This window comes from Drosophila biarmipes, chromosome 3R, assembly GCF_025231255.1.
Source record: "Drosophila biarmipes strain raj3 chromosome 3R, RU_DBia_V1.1, whole genome shotgun sequence".
NCBI classification, from domain to species: Eukaryota; Metazoa; Arthropoda; class Insecta; order Diptera; family Drosophilidae; genus Drosophila; species Drosophila biarmipes.
Window position 1 is genome coordinate 22,771,360 of NC_066616.1, and position 13,994 is coordinate 22,785,353.

The window sequence follows — 13,994 nt, forward strand, 5'->3', positions numbered from 1 at the left end:
CAAATTTCTAAGTATAAGGAATTAAGTAAATTCAATATACAACATTTCTATAGATAAGACTACAGTTTTAAATAACAAGTTGAGCGCCAAACTGAAAATCAGGGGTGGAAAGTAGAGAGACCGTTTAAGGAAATAAAAAATATTTTAAGAGCGATAAGAAAATAACTTTATAAACAGTTTTTGACTGAAAATAAATAACATAAATAAACAACTTGTCTTAAAATGTAACTTTAATTGTTATTTTCCAAAAAAATTTACAAGCACTGAGTTCGAACTCACCCGCTTTCCTTCCTAATGTTTGGTATTTTGTGGACAGTCCAAAACAGTCATACTGAACCCTTGGAACAAGATTATTTTTGTTGATCGCCGAGTGGGCCGGAGTTGTCCGCGAGTTTTCCGTTTATTGAGTTATCACCTGGTACATTACTGATTAGTGTTCCCTTCAGTGCGTGACTTTCACATCGGGTAAGAAGGGAATGAGTACCCAAAACTATTTCACCGAGCATACGCAACATTGCATAATTTAGCATTTCCAATGGGCTGAATGAATTGCACTTTATTCGGTTCCCCGACTCCCAACACCGGATCCCTTGGTGACGTGCTGTAAAAGTTCATAATTAAATATAATCAACGAACGGATTTTGCACACCGCTTACCTGGAGGCAGAAAAACTAGAGTGGTTTCCCTTTTTGGGGGGCGTCTGATAATTCGGGTGAATAATTGCGAAATTGCGCCACCCCCGTAAAACAAAGCAATTGTGGTCACCGAGCTGTTTCAGTCACAGCTCCACTTTATCTGGCACGTTTCTATCAGGGCTTATCGTAGAGTAATTTGCTTTCCCTCGTCGCCTCGCAGGAACCCGGAGCACACCATGTTGTACTGCCCGCCCAACGTGACCCTCAGCGAGGTCTGGACGAAGCATGGCATCTCGCACTGCTTTATGGACACCGTGGGGCCGGCCGTCTACGGCGGATTCCTGCTGATCTTCGGCTGCATCCAGCTGCTGATGTACCGGAAGTATGCCACCCGGATTACGGATCCCACGCAAATCTCCAAGTCCAGGCTGTTCGCCCTGCAGCTCTTCCTTTTGCTCTTGCTTCCGGTCTTGGCGGCATTACGATTCCTGATGAACGCACGTATTTACCCAGATAGTGCGGTTTACGGGTATATGGTAAGTTTGATTAGCTCCCAGGGAATCGTATAACTAATCCCAATTTATACACAGATCTTCTCCACAAGCGTTATCTGCTTCTCGTACCCCTTCAGCATCTGTCTGATACTCAAGGAGCGATATTACCAGCTGCCCTCGATGCCCACTCGTGGCCATGGCCTCATCCTGCTGCTCTTCTGGACGCTGGCCTTCATCAACGAGTCGCTGGCCTTCATCAATCTGCGCCACGAGGACTGGTGGTTCCATCTGAAAACGTAAGTGCTTCAGTTAATAACGATAGACATAAATCTATAGCTTAAACCCTTACCTTCCTCAGGAACAAGGATCAAATTGAGATGGGCCTGTTTGTCACCCGATTCCTCTGCTCCCTGCTCATCTTTGTCTTGGGTCTGAAGGCTCCTGGCATCATGGCCCCCTACAATCCACACCAGCGGCTGGACAACGACTCCAGCGAATCGCAGGGAAACGTGCCGACGGGATCCGCCTTCAGGAATGGCTGGCGTAAGCTGCGCACCGTCTTTCCCTACCTCTGGCCCAGGAAGAATCTGGCCCTCCAGATTGCCGTCATCGTTTGCATCATACTGCTGCTGGCCGGTCGAGTCATAAAGCTGTTTTTGCCGATTTATCGCAAGAAGTTGGGTAGGTCAGGGTTTTGTGGGGGGCATTAAGTTGAGTAATTCATTGCTAATCTCCTGCCTCAACAGTGGACAGTCTCACCATTGCACCGATCCTCTTCCGCTGGGACTTTGTGCTGGTCTACGTTGGCTTGTCCTTCCTCCAGGGCGGCGGCACTGGCAGCATGGGTCTGTTCAACAACCTCCGCACCTTCCTCTGGATACGGGTGCAACAGTACACGACCCGCGAGATAGAGATCGAGCTCTTCCGGCACCTTCACCAGCTCTCGCTGAGATGGCACTTGCAGCGGAAGACAGGCGAGGTGCTGCGTGTCATGGATCGCGGCACGGATTCCATCAACAATCTTCTCAACTATATTGTCTTCTCCATTGCACCCACTATTCTGGATTTGCTCGTGGCAGTGGCTTATTTTATTTATGCCTTCAACTGGTGGTTCGGCTTGATCGTCTTCCTTACCATGTTCCTGTATATAGGTAAGGGATTATATTAATTTTCAATCATTTAAAGAAGCTGTTTTGGCTTTAAATAAGGAGTTATTAAGAATTAAGTGATACGCAAAATGAGTAAGCAAACTTTTTATAAACCGAAAGCTAGATAACGAAGTTTATGACAAATCGATACCGTGGAAACGTGAAAACCAGAACACTTCCCAACTTATAAAGAAATAAACTTTATATCAACTTACCCTTACATATTTCAGCCTCTACCATTGCAATCACCGAATGGCGCACCAAGTACCAGAGGAGGATGAACCTGGCGGACAATGAGCAGCGTGCTCGCAGCGTAGATTCTCTGCTGAATTTCGAAACCGTCAAGTACTACGGAGCGGAAAACTACGAGGTGGACTGCTACAGGGAGGCCATTCTGAAGTACCAAAAGGAGGAGTTTCTCTCCGCGCTGACTCTCAACATGCTGAACACCGCCCAGAACATAATCCTGTGTCTTGGCTTGCTGGCCGGCTCGCTGCTCTGCGTGTACCTGGTGGTCCATCACCAAACTCTCACCGTCGGTGACTTTGTGCTCTTCTCCACCTACCTCATGGAGCTGTACATGCCTCTCAATTGGTTCGGCACCTATTACCGGGCCATCCAGAAGAACTTCGTGGACATGGAGAACATGTTCGACCTGCTGAAGGAGGAGGAAGAGATTGTGGATGCCCCAGGCTGCTCGCCGCTCCTCACAGCCGGCGGTGGCATTGAGTTCTCCAACGTTACCTTCGGCTATACACCGGAGAAGATAGTGCTACAAAACGTGAGCTTCACTGTGCCGGCCGGCAAGACGGTGGCCATTGTGGGACCCTCTGGAGCAGGCAAGAGCACCATCATGCGGCTGCTGTTCCGCTTCTACGATGTGCAGACGGGAGCTATTCTGATCGACGGACAAAACATCAAGTTGGTGCAGCAGCAGAGTCTGCGAAAGGCAATTGGTGTGGTGCCCCAGGATACGGTTCTGTTTAACAACACCATTTTCTACAACATTGAGTACGCCAAGTTGGGCGCCTCCGACGAAGCTGTCTATGAGGCTGCTCGCGCCGCCGACATTCACGACAGGATCCTCAGCTTCCCGGACAGATATGAGACGAAGGTGGGCGAACGGGGTCTGCGGCTCAGTGGCGGCGAAAAGCAACGAGTGGCCATAGCCAGGACGCTCCTCAAAGCGCCCATTATTGTTCTGCTGGATGAAGCGACCTCAGCTCTGGACACGCACACAGAGCGGAACATTCAGGCCGCTTTGGCCAGAGTTTGCGCCAATCGCACCACCATCATTGTGGCCCACCGGCTGTCCACCATTATCCATGCGGACGAGATCCTGGTGCTGCAGCAGGGAACCATTGCAGAGCGGGGCAGGCACGAAGAGCTTGTCCTGCGGGAGGACGGCATCTATGCGGACATGTGGCAGCAGCAGCTGAAGAATCTGGATGCGGAACAGAGTGGTTCCGACAACGGAGACGCTAATGCGGACTCGGGATCGGAGAAGCGAGGCGCAGGAGGTGCTGGACCAAGAGGTGCAGGTGGAGCTGGACCAAGAGGTGCAGGAGGGGCTGGACCAAGCGGTGCTGGAACGGGTGGAGCCCACTTCAGGGCAGGACATGCTCATGGGGGAGCACGCTAGCTTTAAGAGAAACACAAAATACTTTCTGTTATTCCTGATTCCATGTGATTTGTGGTATATTGTTATACGTATGAGCAATTCGTCAAAGTCTAAGTTCGTCTTTAAGTAACCTTATACGCTACTCTTATACTAATAAATAACGTAGATTTTTATAGACAGTCCGTGGCAGCGAAAGTGTGTTGCCAATCATAGTTTTGAATGTGTCTGGAACCAAATAAATAGCGCAACTTGTGTATTGCTAGTCCGTAGTTTTAATAACTCTTGATTGAATTAGGGATACTTGCATGAAATGATGTACTTTTTTTAAAATTATGTTCAGGGTTCAGAGTAAGAATAGTAAATATATTATAGTATATATGAACAACATTAAAAATCAGGAATGTTTATTAAGGGGAGCTTATTCCTTGAACTATTGGCCGAAAAAACCGATTCGATTATCCACAAGCCGCGATTTCTCTTAGGGTTTCTGATCAGTGATACTGATGGAACCGGCAATGTCTATTTATAGGACACTTCAACAGATCTTAAGAGAACGAAGCTGCTCTTTGCAGCACCGATGCTTATCAGCGGAACCTCCAGCAAGGCCAACCATCCGGCTGTTAAGTCCGCTCGCAGCCTCAGTCCGAGTTTGGATCGCGAGCAGAGCAGACGTTGAGCTGTGATCCGGGAATAGACGCGTTGGTGATAAGCGGAGGAAAAGCGTCGGCTTCTTGAAACATATCTGATAGTACATATAATATATATATTCATATATATACTGGCTGATATTACCATAGAGAGTCTTGCGCGAAGTGAAAAGCGTCCGGGAAATCTGTGATAAAACGAGTGCCACGACCTCGGAAGGAAGCAGCAGCAGCAGCAGCAGGCCATGAGGCGACTCAAGTGCTCCGTGTTCGTGTGTACGTGAGAGTAGAGTGTAACCTAGTTGATAATCCCAACTGTATCAGAAACTAATTAAAGATCATGACGTAATTACTCATTGACGATCGCGCATCAAGAAAGCCTCCGAGGAGCAGCATTGATTAAAGCGTTTTGCGATCATTCATATATGTGTATATATATTATATGTACACATGCACATTTAGTATATATAAGAAAGAAATTCAATTGATAATTGAAGAGTTTATTGCCCATCCGCGGGAATGCGACATAGCGAAAGAGGGCGAAGGCGGTCGGGTGGTCCAGCAATCGGTGGAGCAACCATCCAAAGAATTGAAGTTCAATTCCCCGATCTATCTATCTGTGTATCTAATGGATACTATCTATCTATCCGGCAGATCTGTTCCTGATCTTCGACGCCGGCCATGCCTTCAGCATCATTGGCCTCAACAAACAGATGCTCTACGACTACGTGGGCAACGTCCTGGTGGGCGCGAAGTCCCAGGAGGAGGGCCACCAGTCGCCACCCACCACCGGCTGGATAGTGCGGGGCAAGCTGACGCTCCAGCGACAGAGCGAGCTGACCCTGGCCGCGGCGGTGAGTTGTCTAGGATCATGAAACGGTTCCAGGAATGTTTAGTTTTGGAAAATATTTCGGCTGATCTCCCGCGACCCGGACAGCGATGAATAATTCCATTCCGTTTGGAATAATATTTTTGTTTATACTAAGCGATTGCCTTGTGATCATCACACACTATGTATAGCAGACTCAGACATATGGGCCGCTCTCACATAAATCAATTGGGAATCAGTGAAAAATCAAATCAATTTATTGATTTCATTATCAATTTATACGATCCAATCGGCAATCGGCGCATTCTACAGCCCCGTTCCCTCCCATTTGCAGCCACATCTGTTCAGCCTCCGCAGACGAAGAAGAATTCGCAGATGAATTAAAGACAATTTAACCTTTCACAGAGCGACTCGAAGAGAACGCGGCGGAGTGCCCACAATAAGCTGAACTCAGCCAGTGGCTGTGGCTGTGAACTTCTTTCATTGAGCCCCCACAGATAATGCCAATACACACATATGTGCATTCCCTACATTCCCTATTCCGTGTTCCCTGTTTCATATTCCCTATTCGGCATTCCCTTCCTCCCTTCGTTAATCAGCTCTGATTGTTTTGACTGAGAGTGTTTTTTGACTGTAGGAGAGCTAGGACGGCTAGGAGAAGTAGCCCTCGCTTATCAGGCATCTGGAGAGAAGAGGCATGTGTGCGCCATATGAATCTGGCGATCTGACTAATTTCTGTTTGCCAGATAAACGCGATCCGGCTTATCAGCCGGTTCAGTTTGGGCTCGACCCTAGTCGATCGGAGATTACAGTACTACTGCAGGGCTTTCCCGGGGCTAATCGTCTCTGCTCTCTTCCAGCTGGTCATCGACGATGTAACGCTGAACAACTCCGGCGAGAAGTTCCAGCAGAACAAGGAGATGTACCCGCCCTACAAGCCCTTCAAGATCGTCCTCACCCCCGAAGGAGCCATCACGCATGTGGTCTTCAAGGAGGGCGATCCCATCTGGAGCATGAACTTCAAAAGGGCCATCGCCTCAGTTCTCCAGTTCCAGATGAAGTCCAGCGGTGCTTTCGTTGTGGATGAGGTGAGTGGGTACCATCTGCATCTATTAATTGGATAATTAAAAACACCAATTAAATATGATTTCAAATATATTTAAAAACTATTGTTCCCCTAATATTTAACTTTTCTAAGTCCTATCCATACCATTTTTGAAATCCCTACTGATAATTTGAATTTTCCCCGGCAGCTGGGCATTCACGGCACCTGCCGCACGGAGTACTTCGTGTCCAACAGGACCAACTACATCTCCATCCGCAAGACGCCGGAGGTGACGACCTGCAAGCCCTACTCGGAGGCGGTGCACAACACCCGGAGCAATGTGCCGCCGAATACGTGTGAGTTCGATCACCAGAAGAGTGTGATCATTGGCAACGAGGCCATTTACGGCATGTTGCCGCATAACGAGACGGGATACTTCCTGAGCATGGCCCATGCCAAGGGCACCACTCTGGTGCACACGTTTGAGTCCACGGGCGTGGCTCAGTTCATCAACTCGGAGCTGCTGCTCAACTTTGTCAATGAGTCGCCCATCGATAATCCCATCGATATAGAAACCTCCATGGCGTCAGAGCCTTCTAGCCTGGAGCTCCAGCCACTGGATCCCAACGATCCCACTGGCGGCCGAAGTCCGCAGCAGCAGAAGACCCTGATGACCCAGGCGGGCGCTCTGCTGGACAGCCTGGCCGAGGGCCTCGAGACCACGGATTTCAAATACTCTGAGCCCTATGACTCCACACTGTCCGATGTGATTAAACTTCTTAGCGAGATGGACTTTAATTCCCTGGAAAAGCTCTACCGGGAGGTGGACATCGGCACCTCCTATCGCCAGGAGACCATCCGCAACATCTTCCACGAAATCATTCCCCGCATTGGAACCAAAGCTTCAGTCTTCCTCACTCACAGCCTGGTGCTGAACAAGACGACCAAGCCGCAGGTCGCTGTGCAACTGCTCATACCTATGCCCTTCCACATCTTCGAACTCTCGGCAGAGTTATTGCAAAAGTGCGAGGACTTCCTCAACATTGGACCAGGTCTACCGGAAGTGAAGCAGGCAGCTATCCTCAGCTTTGCCACCCTTGTCCACAACGTCTATGTGGCCAAGGGCATAGACAATCATAAGTTTGAGGAGTACGTTCAGAAGTACTTCAATTCCTATTTGAGTAAGTCCACTATATAAGCTCCTTACTGATTTTGGGATATCCTATTTTAAACAAAACCTTTTTTGATTTTACTTGTGCCCTACAGCCGAACGCGACTTTGACCAGAAGATGTTGTACCTGCAGGGCTTGAACAACCTGCAGCTGGGCAACGTGGCCAACTATCTGGAGCCCATTGTCCAGGATCCCAATGAGCACGAGGACCTCAAGTTCCAGGCCGCGTGGACGACTCTAGCTCTGGCAGATCGCCGTGCGGAGCGCATATACGAGGTCTACTGGCCGATCTTCGAGTCGCGCAATGCCAGCCTGGAGCTGCGTGTCGCCGCCGTAACCCTGCTGTTGATTTCCAACCCCACGGCTGCCCGGCTAATCAGCATCCACCGCATCATCCAGAGCGAGACGGATCCGCACATGATCAACTACTACAGGACGACGGTGACGAGCATCTCGGAGACCACCTATCCCTGCTATCAAAACCTGTAAGTCATCACCCTCACTTACCCATCCGAATCTTAGTCTTATCTGCTGCTTCCAGACGCCGCCTGCTCTCCTACATGCACCGCCATCTGCCCCCGAAGCCAGAGTCTCGTTACTGGGTCACCGGCAACTACATCTTCGACTATCGCGACTCGAAGTTCGGAATCGGAGCGATGCTGCAGGTCTTCCTCGTGGGCGATCCCAAATCGGACATGCCAGTGGTGGCCTTCTTCAAGTTCGACACCGAAGCTCTGGGCAAGTTCACGGGTCAACTGGCGGTGAGTAGATCCTCGGGGGGTTACAGAAAGTTGAATAAGAGCAAGTATTATTGTTTTGAACTGGTTTTTAAAATTAAATACTTTAGAAATCAAAAATTTTGACGAAATCTTACCCTTTCCCAGTTGTACATCAAGGCACGGGGTCTGCCGGACACCATTCTGAACAAGATGCAGCCGCGCAATGGAAGCGATCCGTTTACCTTCAAAAGTATAAAGGCTCTGTTGGCCATGTTGCAGGCTCCGATCATCAACTCGAAGGATCTGCACCTGGAGTTCATCCTACAAATGGAGGGCAAGACGGTGATGTCCTACTACCTCAATCAGCGCCTGTTCCAGCAGCTCACCTACGAAAACCGTGAGTGTGGTGACCCATTACCATCAGACAGTTTGCGCTTATTTATGTATGTTTTCCGCAGTTTTGGAGCGAATGCAGCAGATTATCCGCACGGACAGCCACATCAACATGCAGACTGTGCGCTGGCCGTTCATGAACCGCTACACAGTGCCCACAGTGCTGGGTACCTCCTCAGACGTCCTGCTGCAGACCACCGTGCTGACCTCGCTTCGGGGCAATATCACGGAGCAGCGTACTGCACCGATCACCAAGCACACGCTGGAGATCGACGCCCGCTACTCGTCGTACGCCTCGGTGCGCAGCCGCAGCTACAATCCGTTCCTAAATCTGGACCACGAGATTAATCGGGAGCAGGGCTTCCTCATCTATATCCCCTTCAGCAGCGAGCTGCATCTCAACGAGAACGACAGCAAGTGCAAGCGATACTCCTTCTCCAGACCCCAGAATCTGACCAGTGGCTTGTCCTTCAAATCCCGAGCGGTGACCAGGACCAAAGGATTAATTACCAAGACAGCGTCGGCGCCCTTCGAGGAGGTTATGGTGCCCGAGAGTCGAAACGATGTGGTGAGTGTTTTTATGGGGATAAGAAAAGTAATAAAAATAAAAAATTAATTTTAAAAGTAAATTAGTTTATAGTTCCTTGCGAAGTAATGTTGTGGGACGAATATTATAATATTTCGTTCGTCATTTTTAAATATAACAATATTACCCGCTTATCAGTAAAAGTATTTCGTTTAATAATTTGCGCATAAGTGAATTAGTGTAAAAACTTGACAGAGTTTTGATTATTTATACAAATGTAACACATTTTAGGTCCAACTCTTTAACTATTCTCTGCCTGATCTGGGCGTACGCCTGGGCATGAACACCAATCTTAACGAGCTTATTAAGTACAGAGGAATGCTGCTTAAGTCCGAGTTCACAGAGAAGTAAGTACCTTTCGTTACTCGAAATCCCATAACTAATTTTAATTCTAATTTCAGTGGCTTCTCCGGCAACATGGTGGTCACCGCCTTGATGTATATATTTGGCTTCACCCAGCTGAGCTCCATTCACCTTGGTCACGATCGGAACTTTACGATGCTAATGTACAACGAGAAGACCACTAGAATCGAGGGAAACTTCTGCGCCGAGGATGTGTTGAAGACATCCGATCTAAAGGGCAAACAGATTGGCCTGACGCTGGAGCACACAGACCATGTGGATGAAACGCATGTTACGGATGGATCACACCAAATCGATGCCCTCCACCGGTGGAATTTCACCCTGGACGTTCAGGCCTCGACTAAGTCCAACTGGTTCAAGCTGACTGGCCACATCCAGCGGAATTCCAAGGATGACGAGGACGACTGGAAGGTGAGTCATTGTCTGGGACTACGGGACAAATTTATTTAACCAAAGATACGATGCTCCTGTTTCTCTATCGTCTGTCTGAGTGTATGAGTATTTTGTATGGTGAAATGGATTGCTTTTCGGGCTGTTAAAATTCGGTTTATCGGTGTACGTCGTCTCTAACCCTCCTGTCCGGCTATTTCGAGCTCTTCCTCGGCGTTGATCAGCGCAACAACGCCATCCTGCAGAGTCTTGACCAGCTCGAACTCTGTGAAGCCCAGTTTCCTCTTATTGGATATATCCATGATACCGTCTTCCACGGTTGCCAGTTCGCCGCCATCGGTGCTGCGTACCTGCAGCTGCAGCTCTTCGGCCAGTGCGATCAGACGATCGGGATCCTTGCTGAGCAGCGGCAAACGGATGTGGACCGAGGCACGCAGGGTGGTGCCCAAGTTGGTGGGACAAGCAGTCAGGTTTCCGTAACGCGGATGCCGGGCAAAGGCCAGCGTCTTCTCCAGTTCAGCCAGTCCGTTGACCAGCCGGTTGTAAACGTCACCCAAGTCTCCGCACTGCGCCATCGACATGATGTGCACGTGGTCCTGACGATTCACCCAGACCAAGAAGGTCTCGGCGGGATTGTGATAGACACCGCGACCCGTGGGCCAGAACCGGTAGCAACCGGCGCTGGTCAGCTTTTCATCCCCTCGCTGGAATAGTATATGCCGCTTGACCATCTCGGCCTGCGTCTCGGCATCAATGTCAGCCATCGTCAGGTAAGAGCCAATCAGCTCGCCATCCATTGTCTCTGTTGCCGCACGCACCTTCTCTTCCACCTCGATGAACTGCTTCTCAGTGAGTTTGGGGAAGAAGGGCAAGCCCTCAATATTACGAGCAAGCCTGATTCGCGCGGACATAATGTATTTGCGCTCCGGGTCCAAGTTCTCGATCTCGTCCACGTTGCCAAAGTCCGGATCCTTTTGCAGCACATCGTTTTCGTTATCCATCTGGCCATGATAATCCTTGATGATCGGGTCGAACAGCTTGTTGAACACGTCGTAGCTGTCGGCATCGGCCGCGTAGATTCCAACGGGCGCCTCATGGTGCTCGAATCCGGAAACGGCGCAATCGTATAGATAAGCGTCCACAGGCGCCGGGGTGGTGACCAGCATGTACTCCTCCAACAGTTCCGGCGTGAGGTATTTACGCAGCAGCGAGCTGACATTCTCCTCGTCATCCATGAGCGACTTGTAGCCCTCGGTGGTGAGCTCCTGGTACTCCTCCGGCGACTTTTTGCTATTGGTTATAGAGTTAATTAAAGATTAACCATTAATTTATAATCTTAACTTACATTTGACCGCGCAGCCGCTCTAGTTCCTGCTCCAGTTTCGAGATGTGCGTCTTGGCCTCCTCCAGATCGTTCTTCATCACATCGTACTGGGCATCATCCGGGCAGCTTTCGCACATGAACTTGCGCACAAAGCGGATGGCATCCTCCGGCTTATTCTGCTCCTCGTACAGCTTGATCAGGGCCTTGCTAAGGGCATCGATGACCCCGGCGCGCTCCAGATACTTCCGATATTGCACGCGTTTCGATTCGATCTACAGAACCGCAAATATATATCGTTAGAAGGTATTCCCTACGTTTGGTAGATCTCACTTACCGAAGTCATTTTGCAGTTGGTCCGAGTGAGATTCAAGTAAACATAAATTTATAAACGCAACGCAAACGAAATGCGAAATAATTCGACTTGGTATTTTTACAGATTTTTAGCGCGTTCTTAAAATATAAAAGAAAAATTGAATTTTTTCCCAAAAATTTGACGACAGGAGAAATTCGTCCGAACAGTAGCGTAACTGGCTGCCTTCTACTGAGCTCCCTCAGTCTCGTATTGATCAAACGAGGCGACTTACGCCGCCTGGCCTGCCTGCCCGACTCGGCGCTCGGTCATAGTCTCGATTCCGGGACGCAAACAACCCACGAATGTGGGCCAACAATTGCGGCAACTGCTCGAGTGGTTGGGTGGTTGGTGGGTGGCAGGTTTTCGTTTCATTTCGGTCTGGGTAATAAAGTGGCACGCAGGCACAGACGGAAGGGAACGGGTGCAGTCGGTCAGGATGTGTGTGGGCCCGCTAATCGTTGCCGCAGTTGTTGTGGCTCTGTTGTCTGCTGTTTCGTCATGGTAATGTTGCCCTTTCCACCGGGCTGGAACCTCCACTTAGCAGCTGAACCCACAATGTCTTGTCTCTAGGCTGGTGGCCAGCTATGTAACCATTATAAAGCTTACAGGGTGCCACGCCCGCCGCCCAATAGGAGCACTTGACTCGTGCCGGGACTCAAGTGACTCGCCAGCTTTATATACATAACCACACAGTTGCGGTTGGCAAAATAAATGCTATTATAGGCTTTTACTTAGCATAATATAAATATATATTTAAAGAATCCCAAGGATATTGCACTTACCGCCACTGTAACTCGTAATTCATTTGAATTATTTCCTCAGGCCTGCACTAGGTTGACCTACGAACCGTTGGTGTTCACCAAGCGACCTCACACTCTGAATGGCAACGTGGTGTTTGGCCTAGCCAGCGAGGAGAGCGAGTGCCCGGAGAAGGGTTCCAAGGTGCAGTTTGCAGCTAGAGCCGGCGTAAGTGTGAATATTAAAAGTGCTAACGCTGCGGATTCCATTTAAATTCCATATTTTCCTGATGGCAGCCCTCGGAGCACGCCCGTGCCTTCTTGCGCTCCGACAAGATCTCCCTGACGGACACGGACTTCTGTCCCAAGGAGGTGCTAAAGTTCTCACCCATCCCCACTTCGAAGTACTGCAAGCGCAGCAACTTTGAGAACTTCACATCGATCACCCAGTATGACATGGACCTGAAATTTAATAATGTAAGTATTGGAGATTATATTGAATATTTACTTAATATATTCAATGGAACTCCTACCTCTTATAGATGCCCGCCTGGTTTGAGCTGTGGTCGAACCGCCTGGACCACCTGGTCTCCGCCTTATCCGCCGACAAAGTGGACAGTCTGCATATGAGTCAGGAGATAAACATCTCCATGCACACGCCTCAGGACCAATTCAGGTTGGCGGTGGACGTCAACGGAGTCAAGTGGCGATTCCACCAGATCCCCTTCTTGTACAGACTGGACTCCAAGTTCGACGCCTCCCAGGAACTCACATACGATTCGGGTCTCAAACGCTCCTGCTCGGTTATCAACGGTATGGTGAATACCTTCGACGATCACTTGATCAATCTCAGAGAGATTGCGGTGCGTCCTGATTGCCTCACCCTGCTGGTGGCCGACTGTTCGCAGCTGCCGCAAATAGCCGTCTTCGTGACGCCATCGCCTGTCGAAGAACTGCAGAGCAACTACGGATTACGCGTCCATATCGGGCAAAACTACTTCAATTTCCCCGCCCGCAAGGACAACAGCAGCCAGCCCTCGGATAAGCCGGTGCGCATATATCTCAACCAGGACCAAACGCCGTACGATGTGCGCCAAAAGCCCTTCCAGTGGCCCCTCGAAGCTAGCGACTACGACTTCCGGTAAGTGAGATCGGTAGCTGAGTTATACAAACCCGTATCAAACATTGAATGTTTTAGCGTGGAGCTAAACGAGCAAAATATCTTGATTGTCGAGAGCAAGCAGCTGGCCTCTACCATCCAGTTCGACCTCTACAACATCCTTAACTTTGAGATCTTCGGCGTGTACAAACACCAGATGTGTGGGCTGTGCAGCAATCCCCTGAACCACATGCAGAACTACACGATTTGCGAGCTGGAGTCGAGCACTCCGACTCCAGTTCCTCTGCCGAATTCTTCCGACGTAGTTGTAGGTGCATAAATATAATGTGAGAGTTTAATCTAAAATAAAAGAGAAAAGAATCCCAGAGAAGGGAGCACATGCAAGTCCCCAGTCTTGGATTTTTCAATATGAAAGATTTTAT

At 49.3% G+C, this 13,994-nt stretch overlaps 3 protein-coding genes across 3 annotated transcripts; 2 read left to right on the forward strand and 1 right to left on the reverse strand.

The window, feature by feature from the left end:
• Positions 1-312: 312 nt before the first annotated feature.
• On the forward strand, positions 313-4,309 carry LOC108026366 (ATP-binding cassette sub-family B member 6). Its single transcript, XM_017097283.3, has 6 exons — positions 313-465; positions 856-1,171; positions 1,226-1,425; positions 1,488-1,810; positions 1,876-2,280; positions 2,508-4,309. Exons 2-6 carry the CDS (start codon positions 872-874, stop codon positions 3,917-3,919), a joined length of 2,640 nt encoding a protein of 879 aa, XP_016952772.1. The 5' UTR covers positions 313-465; positions 856-871; the 3' UTR covers positions 3,920-4,309.
• A 228-nt stretch (positions 4,310-4,537) lies between these two features.
• Positions 4,538-13,956, forward strand: LOC108026214 (uncharacterized). The gene is made up of 14 exons (XM_017097030.3): positions 4,538-4,818; positions 5,197-5,396; positions 6,232-6,459; positions 6,625-7,597; positions 7,683-8,073; positions 8,130-8,349; positions 8,473-8,704; positions 8,766-9,268; positions 9,518-9,633; positions 9,688-10,060; positions 12,538-12,681; positions 12,750-12,929; positions 12,995-13,593; positions 13,651-13,956. The coding sequence occupies exons 1-14, from the start codon at positions 4,788-4,790 to the stop codon at positions 13,889-13,891; spliced, it is 4,431 nt and encodes a 1,476-aa protein (XP_016952519.1). The 5' UTR covers positions 4,538-4,787; the 3' UTR covers positions 13,892-13,956.
• Positions 10,055-11,914, reverse strand: LOC108026216 (arginine kinase). The gene is made up of 3 exons (XM_017097033.3): positions 11,698-11,914; positions 11,385-11,635; positions 10,055-11,329 (listed from the first exon to the last, which is right to left on the reverse strand). Exons 1-3 carry the CDS (start codon positions 11,704-11,706, stop codon positions 10,216-10,218), a joined length of 1,374 nt encoding a protein of 457 aa, XP_016952522.1. The 5' UTR covers positions 11,707-11,914; the 3' UTR covers positions 10,055-10,215.
• Positions 13,957-13,994: the final 38 nt, after the last annotated feature.

What these genes read in the sequence shown, in the direction of transcription:
- LOC108026366 (XM_017097283.3), top strand. Translation starts at nt 872, where the DNA reads ATGTTGTACTGCCCGCCCAACGTGACCCTCAGCGAGGTCTGGACGAAG. An exon ending in GTGCGGTTTACGGGTATATG is followed by an intron (nt 1,172 to 1,225) that starts GTAAGTTTGATT and finishes ATTTATACACAG; the next exon opens with ATCTTCTCCACAAGCGTTAT. An exon ending in TGGTGGTTCCATCTGAAAAC is followed by an intron (nt 1,426 to 1,487) that starts GTAAGTGCTTCA and finishes TACCTTCCTCAG; the next exon opens with GAACAAGGATCAAATTGAGA.
- LOC108026214 (XM_017097030.3), top strand. Translation starts at nt 4,788, where the DNA reads ATGAGGCGACTCAAGTGCTCCGTGTTCGTGT. An exon ending in GTGCTTTCGTTGTGGATGAG is followed by an intron (nt 6,460 to 6,624) that starts GTGAGTGGGTAC and finishes TTTCCCCGGCAG; the next exon opens with CTGGGCATTCACGGCACCTG. An exon ending in AGTTTGCAGCTAGAGCCGGC is followed by an intron (nt 12,682 to 12,749) that starts GTAAGTGTGAAT and finishes TCCTGATGGCAG; the next exon opens with CCCTCGGAGCACGCCCGTGC.
- LOC108026216 (XM_017097033.3), bottom strand. An exon ending in GAGCGGCTGCGCGGTCAAAT is followed by an intron (nt 11,330 to 11,384) that starts GTAAGTTAAGAT and finishes TATAACCAATAG; the next exon opens with CAAAAAGTCGCCGGAGGAGT.